At 42.6% G+C, this 20,141-nt stretch overlaps 2 protein-coding genes across 2 annotated transcripts; one reads left to right on the forward strand and one right to left on the reverse strand.

The window, feature by feature from the left end:
- Positions 1-4: 4 nt before the first annotated feature.
- E2F5 (E2F transcription factor 5) lies at positions 5-14,799 on the forward strand. Its single transcript, XM_085572301.1, has 9 exons — positions 5-208; positions 6,351-6,460; positions 7,148-7,309; positions 8,507-8,550; positions 10,335-10,399; positions 11,304-11,571; positions 12,357-12,557; positions 12,962-13,006; positions 14,068-14,799. Exons 1-9 carry the CDS (start codon positions 86-88, stop codon positions 14,175-14,177), a joined length of 1,128 nt encoding a protein of 375 aa, XP_085428427.1. The 5' UTR covers positions 5-85; the 3' UTR covers positions 14,178-14,799.
- RBIS (ribosomal biogenesis factor) lies at positions 14,753-20,049 on the reverse strand. The gene is made up of 3 exons (XM_021550536.2): positions 19,897-20,049; positions 16,381-16,497; positions 14,753-14,920 (listed from the first exon to the last, which is right to left on the reverse strand). Exons 1-3 carry the CDS (start codon positions 20,032-20,034, stop codon positions 14,852-14,854), a joined length of 324 nt encoding a protein of 107 aa, XP_021406211.1. The 5' UTR covers positions 20,035-20,049; the 3' UTR covers positions 14,753-14,851.
- Positions 20,050-20,141: the final 92 nt, after the last annotated feature.

A 20,141-nucleotide genomic window follows, 5' to 3' on the forward strand; every position in this document is an offset into this window, starting at 1 on the left:
CGCCGCTGGGCCGGGGCCGCGCTCCGCTCGGGCCGCGCTCCGCTCGGGCCGTTGCGGCGGTCGCGACACGTGGCCCGCCGGCGGCATGGCCGCGGCGGCCGAGGCGGCGGGCGGCAGCAGCCGCCACGAGAAGAGCCTGGGGCTGCTGACCACCAAGTTCGTGTCGCTGCTGCAGGGGGCCAAGGACGGCGTGCTGGACCTCAAAGTGGTGCGAGAGCGGGGGGCGGCACCGGCCGGGCACGGGGCCCGCCGGCTGCAGCCAGGGCGGCGCAGCGCGGGGACCGGCAGGGCCGCCCGCGCCCTCCTTTCCTCCCTTCCTCCTCTCCCTTCGCCCGCCCGGCGCGGCGTGGCCTCCCCGGCCGCTGACGGGCTGCGGGAGCCCGGGGGTGGCTGACAGCCGCCGCGGCCGGCTAAAACACGCGTTTCGGCCCTTTATAAAGGCGTCGTGTGTTAAGTTTAACTTACTGAGATTGGTCTTATTTACTATGCCCTGCTCTGGGCTCTTCAATAGAAGAAAGACAAGGAGCTACTGGAGAGGGTCCAGCAGGGGGCTACAAAGGTGGTGCGGGGTCTGGAGCATCTCTTATATTTTGTAGTCTCTTATGAGAAGAGACTGCGGGAGCTGGGCCCGTTTAGTCTGGAAAGAAAACATTGAGAGCAGGTCTCACCGGTGCATGTATATGTGTATCTATCTTACTGATGTGTGACAAGAGGATGGTGCCAGACTCCTCGGTAGTGCCCAGTCACAGGACGAGGAGCAATAGCCATAAACTAAAGCACAGAAGTTTCACCCAACATGAGGAGGAACTTCTCTGGGGCAGAGCACTGGAAAAAGCTGCCCAGGGAGGTTGTGGAGTCTCCCTCTCTGGAGACATTCAGAACCCACCTGGATGACTTCCTGTGCACCTGCTCCGGGAGACCCTGCCTTGGTGGGGGTTGCACTAAATGATTTCCAGAGGTCCCTTCCTGCCCTAAGAATTCTGTGATTTTTTTTATTGCCCTATGTTGCTCCCTGCACTGACCTCAGTGTATAGGCTGCTGTTTAAACCTGTTTCTTGCCCACCTCCTCCTTTAAGCAAGAGAAAACCATGTTGAAAAACAGACCGTTGCCGCCTTATGCTTTCTGTGTGTGAATTAAAGAAGTTGAATTGGTACAGGAGTGAAAAATCATTGTCACCCAGCTCTGCAGCCAGCCTGCTGCCTCCAAGGCATGCCTGTGGCTGCAGCGGCTGGAGCCTCTCTGGTGATGCCCTGGGACCAGCCCACCTTGGCAGGGTCCTGGTGCCAGGAGGTCACTGTGCTGCAGGAGGATCCTTGCCACTGTCCTGCCGGGTCCCTGGAGCATGCTGCTGCCCTGGCCCAGGAGCTCGGGCCCTCTGGGCTGTTGGGTGTACAATGAATGCATTGAGGCAAAGGTATGTTAACCTAAGTGGTTAAGGTTGTCAGTGAACAGCTGAGTCGTTCAGCAAAGAGCAGCAAGAGGTTGGCGTGGTGCTCTGCTTGAAGTCCTTCCTGGAAAACTGACCTATTTTTGATCACACTTAATAGGCCCCAGGAGGTAGATGCTGTTCTCTGAGCTTTTTTTGGGTATCCCTGTTCAGAGCAGATGCACTTTGGTGATGTTAGTCTGGCTAATTAAACTTCAGGGTGAATAGGGAAGGACAGTGATAGGTTTTATATTCCTCAGTTATACTGTGGTCTGGAGAAGTTGTTGAGCTCCTTAGTATTACTTGCCTCTTTATCTAGGAAAACAGAATGAAAATGTCTAGATCTTTGGGGTTGTTATGCAGCTTCTTTTAGTGTCTGCCACATCCTGAGAGATGTTCCAGGTCAATCTGAGAAGCAAAACATACTCAGTATGAAAAACATCAGGCCTAGAAGCTTGGCTTTAGGTGCCAAAGAGGATTGACTTGAACAATAAAGTTGGACTGAGTAGTGGGATGGAGCAATACTGCTTGTTATCTTTAGGAAGAAAGGTACCTACTCAGAGGGAGTGAAAGGGTTGATAGCCACAGAAGAGTTAAGTGGGCATTGCAGCCAATCACAGGCATTTCTGCTCAAGACCTATTGGAGACTGGTTTCTGAATTACAGAAATTTGTTGAAAGTAAATACTAAGTGCAGTACATAAACTGTTGGTATTTTCATAAGCAGTGAATGAGAACATACATTTCTGAAACTGGTTTTCTCCTCAATAAGCCATTATCTAATGAAAAATGAAGACCAGTTTGTGTGTTTGCGTTAAGCCAGTCTGCTCAGCAAACTGAAGAACAGGACAGCCTGGAACAGAGCATTCCAAGAAATAATTTGTGCAGTGAACACCTTTAAGTGTCTCCCTGCTGGCTGGTATTGACTGACTGATGTGCTGCTGATTGGTATTTCTGCAGCAAAATCAGCAGTAGAAAGAAAATAAAATTTGAAAACAGGTGGATTTCCAGCTTTTAGCAATTGAGAAGAAACATCTGTTCTATGGGATCATTTTGTGGTGATCTTTAACACCTCTATAGTTATAGTTTTGCAGGGTGTAAGAGGAAGCTGTGAATATGTTTTAGTGCTGGACACTGGTAACATCTGAGAAATTGTGGGAATGGAAGTGAGAATTTTCTTCACTTGAAACTGAATTTTGTATTTATTTTAAAATCAAACAGTGATTCTAAAATAATGATATACTTGTCATAGAATAGCCCTATATAAAGAAATCTATTTATGGAATTAAGTTTAAAACACTAGGGGATGATACAGAAGGGAAAGAAAGATAAATTTCTATCTGCAGCAACCCATGAATTGCAGGAAAGAGAGAAAAAGAGCAAGAAGAGTGAATAAGGGATAAAGCACCTGAATGGATGCTGTTCATAGTGTACAATATTTGTGCCCTAATTTCTTCGTTTCTAGCAGAATACCATCCCTGCTGTAATGATGTTTAAGTAATGTTTCTGATCATCAGTGCAAAACATGAGATATTCTAAAATCTACTTGTTTTAGAAGTGTAGTGGGCAGGGACAAATAACTGCCTAACACTTGCTGTACTCCACAGAAGAAAGAGCCTGTCTATTCGATTTACATTCCCTTAGTGTTTATGTTGCAATGACATTCAGTATTTTATAAACAATTCGGCAAGAGCGCCATTCAGTTTAAAACTCTTACCAAACTGTTGACAGCCCTCTTGCGGAGAAAATGTTGTCATGTGGTCCAGGCAGAGTTCAGAAGGTGCAGGACCTCCTTCCTTTGACAGACACATGGAGAGAGCAGTGCTGGCCCTTGTGCTTTGTTAAGGTTCTCAGTAATGACGCTGCCTCGGTGCTCTTCAAGTTCCTACTCTCTCTAGGGCTAATGAAGCACTTTACAGCTCATCATTTCTGCTGCCTTTTGTCAGCTCCCAGGGAGCAGACAAGTTTGGAGGGGGGGGGGGGGCGGGGTACAAACTCCCAGCTGCCCTTTTCCTGGCCTTTCTTTCTTATTTCTGGGCATGTGTGCCTGCCTGCAGCTGAACCTGTGCTGTACAGTGTGTTTTCTGCATTCCATAGCTCTGTGCTTAGATACTTTACTCCAGCTCTGAACCTATCTATGAGACACTTATGAGTGCTTGGCTTGAATACATACTTAATCAAAGTCTGAGGAGATATTAGAAGGAATAGAGTTCAGCAGCTTAACATTAGAAGGATTTTATAAAAGAACTCTGAATATGAAAGCTATGTCCACCCATGTTAGCAGGGCCATTGTTGCAGATTTCTCTTTCCTGATACAGTCTAAGAAGAGCTGAGTTTTAACTGTGTTTTTCACAACAGATTTGTGTCAGGAAGCCCTTGTCATTATTTAAATTGTTAGTGAATTGTTTATGTGGTGGACTGAACTTAATTTCTGATCCATGTACCTGGCAGAAGTTACCACACTGATAACTGCTAGAATGTCAGGGAAGAACTTCTCAATTGGTTTTTAAAATACCTGTGAAATTTTTAAAAGATAATTAGATTACAAGGTCTGTACCAGAAAGCTAGTGAATGTCTGGATTAAACTTTTGAGCTTGGGAACTGGCCCCAGCTTGTGTTGGAACTCTTGCTGTAAGCAGTTGAACTTCATAGCAGTGATTGAATTGTATACAGGGCTAGTCAGGCCAAATACCTATGTAACTGTGCTGTCCATTTTCCTATTAAATGAGCCCCTGTACTGGGGATCTGGAGCTGCTGGTGGTGAATCTGCTTATGGTGTTCATGAGAGCTGTGCTTTGGGCATACAAAATGCAATAACATTTAGAGTGGAACAATTACTTTAACTTTGAAACATTTGAAGTTGGACACTCAGAAAAAGTGACTTCTATTTAAAAAAAAAAAATCTTAAGCTTTGGTTTCGTAGCTCCGAATTTATATACGTTGGTATCTTTTGCTGCCAGTTTGAAAATACATTAAGATTAGTAAAGCATTTTTATGTTGTAGACAGACCTTTGGGAAAATTTCAGGAGGTAATGAAATCTATCTCCAGAGCTGCTTCTTCATTGTTCAAGCCATTAGTGGTATACTAAGTCCTAGGTAAATAATGTGGAGCAGTGGGGAAAAAAAGCAGAAAGTTGAACAGCATGTAAGTGTGTGCTGCCCATTCCTTGCACTGAATAATGTAAACAGCCTTCAGAATAACTGAAGACTGTGAGATGTATGGGGTGCTGATTCAGCATTGTGCAAACAGCATCAACTCTGTCACTTGCTAGATTTTTAAGGTTCTCTTGCAGTCCTTGGGAGCAGTGTGTATGTATGCAGCAGAAATAGCAAATTAAGATAGCAGGTGCATACCTACTGAAACAAGTGATTGAAGAGCTTGTTTCCTTGGAGAGAATTAAACTGCACTTTATATGTATTTGCATGCATCTGGTTTTGTTAGTTAAGACAATGTTTTAAAAGGCTCATACAGAAGACCATACAAAAGATAAATGCTGCTAATGGTGTCAGTGGAAACAGTATTTAGTGGGTATATCACTGTCCAGGATAAAGAGCAGTGTTTATACTTCATGGTTAAAAGAGTACTTTTTATAATCTCTGTTCTTTCTTTTTATCCTTTCAACTTCATGTCAGTAGCAAAACGTAATTGTGCTATTAAGCAAAGAAATTTGGTTTTCCTTCCAGGTTATGGTTGTCTCAGGCTGTACCTTTCTTTCATATAGGCTGCTCACAAAAAGCATACATTTAATAGATTGTTGGAACAAACTGAAATAAATCATGATGTTCCTGTAGTAGAAATTATTTGCCTTTATGCATTAGTTCAAATTCAGAAGTCTTTGCCTACCCTTTATTTTTCTTGTATATGTTTAATATGTACAATCCCATGTAATCATTGTATTGAGGTGTCCCGAGTAATTACAGAGTCAGACTCCTCTGTGCTTTCCCTTCTTTTAGTGAACATCTTTTGAACTTGAGCTGCTTTCAGGTGCGGAAGGCATGAGTAGCTCATTTGCTTATTTATCTTAACTCTTTGCATCAGTTACACAAAAGTCACCATGGAGAGAAAGAAGTAAGGCACAAAGTGGTTGCCTCTGCCTGATGCTGCTTTGCTCGAAGGGGCGAGGTGTGTCAGCCCTCAGATGCACTGCACATCTGGCTGTGTGTCAGCAGCACCATCCCGGGCAGCTGTTGCAGGGTGCTGGTGCTCAGTGTGACAGATGGAGCGAGCCCTTGTGCCCTGCGAGGGGCATTTGTGCGAGGACAATGCTGGCCTAAAGTACTGCAGCTCTCCTGCAGCCACTTTGTGAAATTACAGCCCTGTTGTTTGGTATCCTGGCACCACTGAACCCAAACAAAGGCTGTAATACCTCGAGTGTCGGTGGAGTGAATGGTTGTTGTGGCCGGGCGTGACCGTCCTCCTGTGAGCTCTGCAATTCCCAGTTATCGGCAGGTCCAGCGCAGGGACAGACAGCAACGACACGGGTCTGGGGGGAAACAGGGTGGACTTATTCCTGGGCTTCCAGACAAAGCTGGGGGAGTGGGCGAACAGAAGTTTTTCTACAGCAACCCAGGAGGAGGGGTGTAGGAACATTAACCAAGGAGTGAAAGGCTGGGGAGGGGTCAAAGGTGGGAATAACATTTTGTGAACCTATCAGGGAGAACAGGGGAGGGGAATAATACAAAATAACAAATGGGGTGTCAACGGCAACAAGACGGACACAGAACTCTCTGGAAAAAGGGGTAGGGATAGGGAGGATTGACAACTTGGAAGGGAGGGGTTTAGGGAAGGGCTTCATGGTGGTGTCTGGCTCTTGGAGTATGGAACCTTCTCCGTTCAAAGTTACATTAGATGGCATTTTTCCACGGGAGTGGTTTAAGTGTCTTTCCCTCAGCATGCAAGTTGCTGATACCTGTTCTCTCAACAGGCTGCTGATACGCTTGCTGTGAGGCAGAAGAGAAGGATCTATGATATCACCAACGTTCTGGAGGGGATTGATCTCATCGAGAAGAAGTCAAAAAACAGCATTCAGTGGAAGTAAGTTATGTCAGTTCTGCAAGTTTTCACATGCTTAAGAGCAACAAAAATTGACTCTTTCAACTTCCTCTGACTACATATGGCACCATAAAATTAACATTGTGCTAATCAATGAGCAGTGTGATGTTGTAGAAGTACAAAAAAGTTGCAAATGAACTGTATTTGTTTTCCGTTTAACTGGTGGCTGTGATATATAAAATCAAGTTTAAAGCATATGGAAGAGAATCGTTCAGAAAACGTGTAGTGCTATTTTATAACTAGCATTTGTTGAAAAAATTCACCCAGAATGAATCAGGGAGGACTGTCAGGACACACTGTGTCCACCTATCTGCCCTACCACAGTCCATGCCTATTTTCTCTTAGGTCTTTGAAGGTAAAAAAAGCTGAAGATAATAATTATAGGGGAAGGAGCTAGGGCCTGAAAAACAGTTCCAACACAGAAAAGAGAAAAAAAAAAACGTTCCAAAAGAAGATAAATTTTTGTAGAGGGAAATTGTAAATTTGATCTGAATTAAAGAATTTTCATTTTCCTGTGAAAATACTACTGGGACGTTAAATGCTCATTTCATTCATATTGAATCTTAGTAGATTTTCCAAATGTTGAAAATAGTCTTAAGAAACTATCATTGGATATTTGCTTTAGATTTTTGCTTGTGAACCCTTCATGAACCCTTATACCTTTTTAAGAGGAGTAGGTGCTGGCTGCAATACAAAAGAAGTCATAGACAGGCTGAGGTATCTGGAAGCTGAAATTGAAGATTTAGAGCTAAAAGAAAAAGAATTGGATCAGCAGAAATTGTGGCTTCAGCAAAGTATCAAGAACGTCATGGATGATTCTACAAACCACCAATATCCTTTTAAATTAATTGTGTGCATTTTGGAACTAGAATTAAAGCAACAGTTGGAAGAGTAGGTAGTGGATAAAGCATAATGTAACTCATTTAGCAAGGAACAGCAAGTATTTTTTCAGGTTTTGCTTCAACAAAAGAAGATGTAAATTTTATTTACGTGTCTTTTTAACTTCAATGACTGTGATTGGTAACTTGAAAATAATTTAGCATATCTATATATACACACAACAGTAACTATTAAGTCAACAATATAATCCTAGTGTCTTACTTGAAATTAGTGATGCTGCTTTCAAGAACTTAAATTTTGTTACTAGTGCTTTACATGAATCTTTTTTGTGCTTCATTCTTTTGAAAAGATTAAGCTATCAGCCAAAGATAAATGGAGTTGACCATGTCCTGAAGCTTGTTGGGTTTCAAACTAGGAAAAAAAAAATCCTTTCTATAAATACCAAGAGTCGCATCTGCATTGCTTGTAAGCATGTGTCTAGCTGTCTTGCAAAACAGACTCCTGAGAATGGGAGCAGGAAAAGTGCCCTTCCTATCTATAATACTATTGATAAGTTCTTAAAAATTAATGGAGTTTCTGTTCAGAAATTGTTTCTGTAAAATGGATTTTGTAGCAAAGTAGGTTGAAGCTATCTGTTAGGAAAAACTTTTGGTAGAGCTAGCACTGAAATTGATCCCCCAGGGAGGTGGTGGAATATCTGTCACTGGAGGTTTTGCAGAAGAGGAAAGACAAACATCTGTCTGGAATATCTGAACAGTGGATTTATCCTACCTTGAGGCAGAGGAATGGGATGGCAGATGAATTCTGAAGTTCCCTCTAGCAGTATTTATGTGTGATTCTTGGAAATGCTGATACATACATGAATTCTGTATTGTCAATTTAGCAAGGTAAATGTTATTCTTCAAAACAAGACTTTACATGTTCTCCTTTTTTAGAAGACTCTCTTCTTGTTCAAGCTACACAGCTATTTTTCTTTTCGTATTTTCTTTGCTGATACAGGTATTTTCTTAAAACACGGAACTCTTTTGTTATTTGTAACAAGCCATTCTGAAAGTCAAAAATAATACCTTGATTACACCTCTAACAATAATAACATTATAGTTGAGGCTCAGTTTGGACAAACTTCTGAAGGGTAGCAAAGACTAATTTTATATTGTATTAAGAAAAATGTTCCTTGACATAAATTACATTTTCATATGTCACCCATGAAGATATCTGCAACTGCTTCAATGGTAAGTTGCTGCTAGGCTGTATTTCTAAAGTGAGTGATTTGTTGAAAAATAACTTGCTAACTAATCCGCTTTTTTCCTGCAAGTATTAAGAATTGAGAAGTACTCAATAATGATCATTACTAGGTAGAAGTGTCATAATGTTCACAGCTACCAAGTTCTAGCATTTTTTAGTTGTAGTCATAGATTGTATAGAATGGAAGTCCTGGAGTCCTGGTTTTTGGTGTCTTTTGGTATTCATACTTTTCAGCAGCTTGCAATGGGCTGTTAATGGAACCAGAAACAGGACATGTTGGTCCAGCCCTCCAGAAGAACCAGGAAGATCCAAATTTTGTATCATGTTCTGGTGGCAACTGTGGCCAGACAGAGCTTGTGATGCTGTATAAATGGAGCCAGTGGAAGGTCAATGATGGAGCATTGCTACTAAATCTAAAAGATTGCTGTACAGGTGGTTTGAAGCAATTGCTGGGAAGTGCTGACAGAGGTTACTTTCCTTGACATCATCTCCTGATCCTGGGACACCCAAGGAAGGTTGTTGTTCAGCCTCCAGCTAGGCTCAAAACAATATTTTCTTTGCCACAAGGAAGACTTTTTAAATAAAACCACTAGATTAGAAAACTACTTCAGAATTTAACAAAAATGGGCTGTTACTGAAAAGAGGTTAGTCATTACAAAACATGGAGGGAGCTGGCATGGTGCTCACATAGTACTTCACCTAAGTGTTTCTTAGGAGGCAGAGAAAGAAAAGTGTTACTCCAAATTAGTTATGGACAAAGAGGAAATGATGTGCAGGTAAGCAGGTAACCTGCAGTATTGTGCCAGTGCTGTGCGTGTAAATGTGGTCCCCTGATTTTCACCAGCACATTTTAATGTGCATAGTAAGCCACAGGTGAGTGTGACAGACAGCTGTTACATCCTAGTTGTATGTGCTGTGGAAGCCATCAGCTTAGACACTTGGAAGTGCTGGCACTGAAGATGAACATTAATACCTCTTCCTTCTGTTAAATCTCTAGTACCACCAGTCATCAAAGTCGTAAAGTGAGCTAGACCAGAGAGCTGGTTTAGCTGAAGTCGAGGAGCAGCTGAGGGAGCTGGGGTTGTTTAGCCTGGAGAAAAGGAGGTTCAGGGGAGACCTTATCTCTGTGTAGAAGTGCCTGAAAGGCTGTAGCCAGGTGGAGGTCAATCTCTTCTCCCAGGCAACCAGTGACAGGACAAGAGGACATGGCCTCAAGCTGCACGAGGGAGGTTCAGGCTGGACGTCAGGAAACATTTCTTCAAGAAAGGCTGATAAAACATTGGATCAGGCTACCCAGAAAGGTGGTGGAGTCACTATCCATGGGGGTGTTCAAGGAACAGCTGGACATGACAGTGCTGTGGTCTAGTTGACATGGTCGTGATCAATCAAAGGTTGGACTTTATGATCTTGGAGGTCTTTTCCAACCTCAATGACTCTTTGATTCTGTGAAAAAAGGAACTAGTTAAATATTTTCACCTTACATTATATATACAACTAAATGACAAATGGGTAAAGAATATGGTAAATCTTGTACTGTTTTGAGAAAATATTTTTGCAGCTATGATTTTAGTGTTGGAATTCGGTGATTTATACTGTGCAATATACTTGGATCTTAGAGAGACTGCACATGTCCTACCACAAGTTTATATATGCTAAATTACACAGTACTTTAAGTGGCCTTAGAGAATTTCCAGGTCTCATTTGAGTGGATACTATACAAGACTTAAGAAAAATACACTTAACACTTTCTTAAAAATTCCTTTTTAACCAGGAGATACACTTCTAGCAATTCAAGCACCTTGTGGTACAGAACTAGAAGTACCGAGGGCTGAAATGGTATGTACTTGTTTCTCATTTCCTTAAGTGTTCTAGAGCAATAGTGGCAAAGAAGAGCTGTTTTAGAACAGAGGATTTATCTCTATCCGCATGCCAGAGGAAGGGAGAAAGGATTAGGATTTTTTCAGTTTAGAAGAGGGAGGCCAGACAGAAAAAAATGGAGTTTGTACACTTAGACTAATGGTAACCCTGCCTTCTATTAAAACCAAAATAGGCAAGTTCTTCTCTCTTGCTTTTAAAGGTTGCAGCTTTGAAAATATTGCATAGTTGTCATGAATTCTCTTGAGAACTCTGTCTTTTATGTGTCAAGTTTCTCTGTTATATTGTTAAAATAGATCTCTTATGAAAAAGCCTTTTAGATTTAGTTTTGATGTAATTTAGATTTAGTCTCATGGGTGCTAGACTGGATAGAGAAACAGACTGCAATCTCACTTTTGCCAAAATGATTAAATTGGCAAGATTAAAGTTGGAAGTCAAATTACTTACTTTTGTCCATCTTTAACTTTTTTGTTGTTGTTGCAGCACTTGATTTTAAATAGTGTTTACATAGTTGGGAGAGAGTATGGTATGAAGTGTGATAGCCACTGTGCTTATAGAAGGCTGAAATTCACCTGAGAAGTTTCACAAGCTATTTTTAGTGAGGCTAAGCACAGTCCAACATCAGTAAAAGCCTCCTAGGGGGTTAGAACCATGAAGCTAATCCATGGTCCTATCTTTGTCCATCTGTGCTGAAACCAGTTCAACGGTAAGGTTCTCTGCAAAGACCCAAGTTAGCAGCTGTGATGTTGGATTTTGGGTTTTCTTCTTTTTGTTCAGGACTAAAACAGTTGATCTTAGTCTTCATCACTTTGTAGAGTTCAAGTTCTCAGGGAACAGTAACTTTCATAATACATCACCTTTGCAGGGACAGAATGGACAGAAGAAATACCAGATCAATCTTAAAAGTAGTTCAGGACCCATCCATGTGCTGCTCATAAACAAAGAATCGAGCGCCTCCAAGCCCACAGTGTTTCCAGTTCCTCCACCTGATGACCTTGCACAGCCCTCATCTCAGCCTGCAGCTCCAGCAACTCCACTTAAACCAGCTGCAGCTCCCCCAAATCCCCCAGAACAATGTGACCCGAACCAAGGACAGGAGTTACCACAAACAGCAGCTGCGGACACACCATCAGGTGCATCCCGGGGTTTTCCTACCTCTGATGGGTGGGGGAGGAAGCAGCTGGAGGGAAAGAATAAACTGTTAAGAAAGGTGGTAGACAAAGGAAAGATCAACAATTTGCATAGGTTAGCAGCTGTCAATTAAAAAACTACTCCAGGGCCTTAGTAACAGCTCTCAGGAGGTTACAGACACCTCTTCCTCTTCTGTCTGGTGAAATAGATGCTTCCCTCACATTTACCATCTTACACTGAACAGGTTTTGAATGTAAAACTGTTAATTATTCTGAGGTGCTTCTCCAGAATGCATTATGGAGCAAAATTGCAAACCTCTTGACAAAGGATGATTTGAATGCGTACCTTTTAATGAAATTGATAATACAGACACCAGTTCCAGCTATTGTACCAGAAGGTCACTTACCTTCTTCCACATAGCCACAGTAAGAGGCTGCCTGAATGTCAGGTACTTTTTTTTGTAGTAGTACTAAATTAATAGGCAATAGGAAAAGATTTAAGGAAATGCTGTATTACAGCTGCATTCCTGAGGGGTCCTGATTACCTTCATTTATTGACCTTTAATTAATTGACAATTAAGTTGTGACTGTGGAAGGGGAAGACTTCTCTCACCTGATCCCAGATACTGGCTATGTTCACCTCAAAAGACAAAGCTGGGGGCAGGTGCTGTGTGCTGTGTCTCACTGTAACACTGGCTATGTTCACCTCAAAAGGCAAAGCTGGGGGCAGGTGCTGTGTGCTGTGTCTCAGTGTAACAGACTTGTAACGTGCCTTCCTGTCCCTGTAGATGGCAGCACCCAGCAGGACAGCGCAGCCCCTGCAGCCCCTTACTCCAGCCTTCCGGAGCCAGGGCTCTATCCCAGCCTGTCTGGAGACAGTGCCCAAGCCTCAGCCAGCTCCAGTGACTACCAGAGCTTGCTGCCTTTGGATGTCAACTGCATTCTCAAGCCAAACTCATTTGACATTGCAAAGATGGAGGAGCCTGCAGGTAGGAAGCAGTAGTTCCTGTTTAAATATTTCAGTGGTTCCCTGAGCCTTTCTTTGTGACCAAATTACCAATGAGTTACACAGAGAAAGACACAAGTCTCTGTTTATCTTCTGATGAAGCCGCTGAGGCAGCTCTGATGAGCATACTAATTTTGAGCAAATGAGTTTCTTTGCCACCAAATAAGCCTCATGGTGTATATGGCTCTTGGGTTTTAAGAGACAAGTGGGAAAAATGTATTGGGGGGAAAAAATCCTTCAGTTTTTACATGTACATGGCATACTATCTCTGCAGCTCCTACACTGTGCAAGCCATAGTGTACTTTTAATGCAAAGAATGTGTTGACTGCTATAAACACATATTAAAAAACCCCACATACGTAAAGCACGTGCTCCTGTCTTTCACAGGAAATATCAGTGGAGATATTATTGATGAACTCATGTCTTCTGATGGTAAGTATATAGCATCTTTTCTAATGATCACAAGTAGCAGCATGGTTTTTGTGTGAACAGCATTTAGAAGGCATCCGTTAAATCTGATGCCGAGAGTCAGTATAAAACTACTATTTTCCAGTGTTGCCTTCTCTGTCACTTTTGTCTTTGCTCCCCTTTCTATACCCTGTAACAGTTTTATTTAACAGTCAAAATAAGAAAACTTTAATCCAACAAGCACTCACCTGCATGAATAACCCACCAGTACTTAATTTAGGAGGAAAAGAAAGAACAAGCTGATCACTAGTGTGCTGCCCTAAAAAAGAAATCTGGTTTAATTCTATTCTGCCTAAAGTTTTGTGCAGGTGCTTTGAATAAGTATTTCAGAATATAGTTCTGGATGCAGACTGGTACATGTCCATCTGTGGTACACTAATGTAACAAGTGTCACCCATTTCTGTTCTTGCATGTCTTTGGCCATATGAGTGTAGCACTGAACCACAGCTACTGCAGAATTCATGTACTCCCCACCTCTCTGCCACTCTCACTGAGGTGCCAGACAGGGAGGTGAACTTGACTTGCTTTGTTCCTTTGGCCCTGTATTCTGTAAGGCCTGTAATAATATCTGCTCCTCAAGCAGACCTTCAGGGCTCATCCAGCAAGAGATGCGGTTGAAAGATCCAAGGGGCAAGATGGGATTCTGTCAATGTGCCACTATGTGGTTAACATGGAAACACCCTCTGCTTCTAGAGCACAGATATAGACAGAGGAATATAAATTATGGCTTTCTGATTAAAATTTTCAAAAGCTGCTCAGGAACTCTGTTGCTGCAGAAGAAATTAAACTCATATTCCACACCTATCACTCTACTTCAGCAAACTGACTTAAAATGCCAAGCAAAAATGGCAGACACATCTGCCTTAGTTTGAATGCAGTACAGGTTTTCATGGTATGTATCTCAGTGAGCTTGTCAGATTATCAAGACTATTATTAAGACTAACCCTTGTGACAAACATACTGAAATATGATAGGGCTGATTTTCCAAGTGCTTTAATTTAAACTAAACTATTCCTGCTTTACAGTTTTTCCTCTCTTACGACTCTCTCCTACTCCCGGAGATGACTACAACTTTAACCTGGATGATAATGAAGGAGTCTGTGATCTCTTTGATGTGCAGATACTAAATTATTAGATATTATGTCAACCAGACTACTTATCTACCTCTAACTGTAACAATCTAGACTTCTTCATAACCTAAGTATTTGAATAATGAATGTATAACTTCTTAGTTCACTGACTCTGGGAGTATATTTCCTTTTGCTTCCTTTAACTACTTCACAAAACAAATTCAAGAACAAGAAAAAAGGGCTCTTATCTAAAATTCTGGCACTTTTTCACCTGAATGTTTTTCTGTCTAAGCCAATTGTTTGGAACATTCTTTAGTAAAGTGAAAATACTTTATAGCCTTTTGATCATTTTTAAAAAAAATGATTAGTCTTCTTGCTCACAGTTAACAGCATTTTCTTTGAAGCTTTACTGCCAAGAAGCTTTCTATTCTTTAACTTTTCAAACAATTTTGAAGCTTTCACTGCCAAGTTGAAAGGTGAAGGGTATCAACTTGAGTTACGCTAAACTGTTTCAGTGAACCAATTTTGTGAAGTGCCTTCTGTTTTAGCACTTTAAGTTTCTCACACTGACTTCTGACATTCCACTTTCCTAGATGATAGGAAAGGTCTGTTTGTAGTTTGTATTGAAGTGTGCCAATACTTGTATATTAACAAGATTTTTTTAATAAAATTGTGCAAACAAAGCCATCAGTATGTGTGGTCTTTCATTTCTTGTAACCCCATCATTGTCCATTTTGCATTACAACTGAGATAACAGGCTTGTGGCAGCATCCACGTTTGCTGGTTCCTCTTCCAGATTTGTGGAAACCTGGAAAAACAAAGAGTTTCAGTTTAAAGCAGAAAATAATTTCATTTTATTCTGCTTGGAAAAAAAAAAACAAAACAGACTAATAAATATCCATTGGCCAGAAGATTAATTTGACTTTTATATATTTAATTTCAGCTAATTTTGCAGTTATACTTCAATAATTTGAGGGGATTGCAGGATACACTGAAGTTGAGACATAAGCAGAAAATGCTTTGTGCTTTGGGAGCATCATACCAGTAACACACCACACATGGCTGTAATGTAACAACCGAGACAGGCTCAGCTTTTAGTTCACAACTGCCTTCAACAACATTTTTTGCAACTTTGGAGAAAATACAATTACAGCCTGAGTGATGTAGAGCCCTAATAGCAGAGGAGCAGTAGTACAGTCTGAATTCTTGGAGGAATAAGTAACAAGCCAGCAGGGACAGGACCACTGGCTCCAACTGCCTTGAAATCCTGGCTTCATCCTGTGCTAGCAGCAATGTCACTTATGTTTCAATCTTCCCTCAGCCTCTCTTTAAGGTATTTGACACTTGTTTAGTTGCTCCCAGCTGTACAGAAACTTAATCACTTTAGGCACACTGACAACTCATGTCCACTTCTCCAAACTCCACCTTTCCCCAACAGCAAGATGGATTAATCTGCATCTCATCCTGAAGCACTACTTTCTCTCCCTGAAACTGTGCCTAGAGCATCAATCAGGAGAAAGAGTTTACATGGAGGAACTTGTCAGGAATTAAACTTTTATGAATAGTTGTGCAAGACTGCAAATAGGCCTGTAAAAAAAACAAACTAGACAAAGACAAGAGAAATACTGTCTTGAACCCCAAGTGCTGCAGGCAAAACTTCTACTAGAGAAATTGCTGCTTCAGGTGCTGGTCCTTCTGATGAGGTAGTACAAAGGTTTAGGAATCAGGAACAAACAGAGGCAGAACTGTTTGTTTCAAAGCACTGTCAGGAACTTCAAGTAGGGAACAACCAGGTTCATTCTTTCTGTGCCTATTCATGTAGAGATACAAGTTTCAAATCAAGGGGATGGAGCTGGGACTAACTTAAAAAAATTAGAAATCAGCTATATGCTTAATTAGACAATTAGAAATCAGCTAAAAATATGCTTTTGAAGTGTGTTTCAGCATGGCTGCCACCTCCCTCTCTCTAGTATATATAATTTGAACATGCTAACTAGGTTTCAGCATTGCCACACACTGAAATGCATAGAACTGGGATTCTAGCTTTAAAGCAACTGCATGAATTCACAGAATATTCTGAGGTGGAAGGGACCCACAAGGATCATCAAGTCCAACTCATAAGTAAATGGCCCTTAAAAGGGTTGAACTCAGCACCTTGGTATTAACCAGCACCATCTGACCAACTGAGCTAGCTGCAGTCTGTAAGAGACACATTATAATGCTTAAAACACATTTCATTTTCCTCAGATTTTTACAAAGGGAAATTACCTGCTGAGTGTTCTGAGATTCTGCTGTGGTACCTTTTGATAACTGCCGGATTTCTTTCTGAACTTCAGCAAATGCTTTATTTATCGTGCTAACTTTTTCGGCATTTTTAATGTTTATCTGGGAGAGAAAAAAATATACACATTGGTATTTTTAACAAAAATTCCACTGATGTGAAACTGCCCCATTTTTGTGCAATTACTATGCAGACAGTGTTACATGCTTTTCAGTATGTTTTACCTGTTACTTCATTAGGTCATCTAGCTGTGTACTAATAAATTCAAAATTAAGAGTTAAATTTGCTCTACTAGAATGGAACCCCACAGTGATCCAGGAAGAGAACACAGAAAACAAAAGTCAAGCTCCACAGACCCTGCTACACCACTCTCAGCTCGTCTTAGCTGGAATGAAGTCCCAGGAAAGGTTCCTTCCTTTATCTATGGTGGACTGACCCTGGTTGGATGCCAGGTGCCCCCCAAAGCTGCTCCACTGCTGCCTTCTTCAGCTGGGCAGGGAAAATATAATGGAAGGCTCATGGGTAGAGATAAGGGCAGAGAGAGATCACTCACCAGTTGCCATCACAGGCAGAACAGACTCAACTCAACTTGGGAAAAATTAATTTCATTTGTTGTCAAACAAATGCTGCAGAGGAATCTCAGCTCAGGCACATAGGGCATCTCTTCCCCCTCCTTCTTCACTGACCTTGGTGTCTGCAGGCCTGATTCTTTTAAAAATTCTCACTCCTCTGTTCTGACTGCTGCTGGTGGTATGCTTCTTAACTACATCAATCCAGAGGCACTGCCAGTACCTGATGGGCTCTGCCTTGGCCAGCAGTGTATCCATCCTGAAGCCAGCTGGCATTGGCCCTGGCATTCCCCATAAGGGAAGCTTCTAGCAGCTTTTTAGAGAAGCCACACCTGCCGTCCCTCAAGCCAAATACAATTTGTAAATTATTTTATTATGCTGAATTTCTTCCAGTAGCTTACCTTTCATCATCACATCTTGTATCCTAATTGTTTGTACTATAGGTCTGGCCAACAACATCTACCAGGTTTCGCCGCAGTATTTAAAGAAACTCAGCAGCTGTAGCAGAGCGGAATGTGTATCTCTGTCTCTTTTAGCTAAAGTCTGCCTTTGTAAGTTATTTCATCAAAGATTTTACTTTCAAAGAGGAGGCACGAGAATATGGACATGTGTTGCACTCTGGGGACAGCTGTCTGTGGTAGAGGAGCAGGGTGGATGCAAGAGGGCATAAACTCTCACCATTGCAGCAAAGTAAGATTCAGCTGATCTGAGCCCTAGCACCTGCTGCTTCTAAGGTCTAGAACAGGATCATAGCCAGATAATGACCTATTACATTGCAAACATTCTAGAAGCATGCTCATAGGTCTTCAGGCAACCCCAAATTTCAGCATACCTACGGCTGTTTCAAAGACTAACCCCACAGTTCATCTCTAAGCAATTTAAACAGGCAGAAGCACACTGTGAATGGTTACACGTATTCATTTTACTTTCAAAGCCTCCATAATTTCAGAGCACATATACAGTAACAATTCCATTCTGACCAGGAAAACCAGTATTAAGAAAGCAGTGGCAATGAGGCTGATGGAACAGGCCTCGTTGTTCCTCAAACAGGAACGTTTGAACTGGGACAGTGACTAGAGAAATAGAGCCCCGGTTCCCAGCTCTGATCAGAGTCGATGGACTGTTGGTAACAACAAGTCAACAAGTCAAACAAAGACCATGTGTTCAATCGGGGCTTATCACCATCTTCCAGCTTCACAGGGGTTTTAGAAGGTTCCAGTCAGTTTTAATAGTGATATCCTCAAGTACTCATCCACAGAAAGAGGCTCTACAGCTAGCATGGGTACCTACATGAAAAGTTGTCTGAACAGTTACAATGGACTTTTAGCTATTAATGAATAAATGTATTGTTGTGATTTTTTTTATCAGCATCTTCTTATACTGCTTAATGATAAGTAAATTGCATTAAGCCCAAAGGCTTAATGCATTAAAGAACACAGCTTCAAACACACAGAATAAAATTTTACTCCTAATAAGCTTTTCAAGACTATGAAACTCAGACATTTCATGAATATGATTTCAAACCTGCTTCTCCCTTTATTATACAGAACAGTCTAGACGAAGAGAAGATGCAACATGAAATTGTTTTTTCTAAAGTTCGTTACATTCCTGTCTGTCCACCAGATTAATTTGTCAAGTGGAGCTTGCAGGAGAAAATCTGAAACAGCCTTTTTTTTAAGAGCCATTTACTTGGGTTTGTCCAACATACTGCAACTGCCTCAAATGGAGAAAATAAGCCACCCTCTGCTTTTATTATTTTTAGTACCAGATGCTTTTATAGAGGGACAGCTGAACTCTTGCAGAACACACACCTCAGGCTGGAGGCAGGGTTTGAGAAGATACCATATAATGACTCACTGCTCACAACAGGAAAACTCTTGCTAAGATCACTCCCATCCCTCTTCCCTTGCACTGCTCCCTGCTCCATAACCCACTCTCTCCCTCCTCTGGGCTGTGCTCCTCTACAGACACAAAAATAACAGTAATATTTTTGCTTATTTGTTTTTCTATTGGTTTACTATGTTAAACTGGCTCATAGAAGCATCTACAGAGCATCACAGCCCACGTAAGGGGCAGAGAGGAATTAAGTACAAAACATCCAGCAGTGCACACTCCTGGCTCTGTTCACTGCATATTACTGACAGTTCTACTTGATAGTTGAGGCAGCTACTGGATCAGGAAAAGCTCCATCCTTTCTGGTTCTTCCCCACCAAAACTCCTCTCTCTGCATTCATTCATTTGTAATTAAATTTGTTCAACTCACAAACCCAGCACATAAAAATGCAAAATGTATTTTTAATGGCTTTTGCCGCTGATTTAGCAAGTTGAGTCACCTAGTGGGCGTAGAATTCCTGAGCCAGCATCAAGGAGAGCTGTGGGAATGTAGCCCAGAACCTGGCAAATGGATCCCTCCCTGGGACTAGGAAAGTGATGGAAAGGAGCAGGACACACCCTTGTTAGATGCCCAGTGGTTTGGATCACGGCATTTTGTTAAACTCTACCGTGAATTACACCCTCAGCGATGCTGTGAATGCAGTCCAGCGAACGCGAACTCGCTGAACTGCTGACGCTCCCTTTGGCCTCGCATTCCCGAGGACAAGCAGATACTGTCAGACACTTCCCGAACGACACCCCTCAAGCACAGCCGGATGCCTGCTGTGGCATATGCCTGCAAATTAGCCAAATGAACCTCTTGTGCTTCTCCTTTTGCGGATGCTACATACAGTTTTCCACCTACAAAGCTAATTTTCGGGTGAAAATGGTGCATTTTGCCGTTTTGTGCCCGGACGCGCAATGCCCCTACGACAGCTCGCTGTAACCAGTGCCGAGCGCTCGCAGCGAGCTCCAAGGGGGGGAATCCCCGCCGGGCCGAGGCCTTCCCTGGTGGGGCGCTGCTCCAGCCCGGCCAGCGCCTGCTCCCGCCGCGGCACTCACCTGCTTCAGCCCGGAGGTGACGGGCCGCGCCTTGCCCTTGGCCCTGGCCCTGAGGACGCCGCTGCGGGCGATGCGGAACACGCTCCCGCTGCCATTGCCGCTGCCGGCCTTGGCGGCCCCGCCGCGCCTCTTGCCCATGGCGGCGGCGACGGCGCGCGGCGGGTGACGTCACACGGGGCTGCGACGCGGGGAGCCGCCCATGGGCCGCAGCGCCGCGCGGGGCCGCCAGGGGGCGTGCGCCGCCT

Source organism: Lonchura striata, chromosome 2 (assembly GCF_050655825.1).
Source record: "Lonchura striata isolate lonStrDom1 chromosome 2, ASM5065582v1, whole genome shotgun sequence".
Taxonomy (NCBI): domain Eukaryota; kingdom Metazoa; phylum Chordata; class Aves; order Passeriformes; family Estrildidae; genus Lonchura; species Lonchura striata.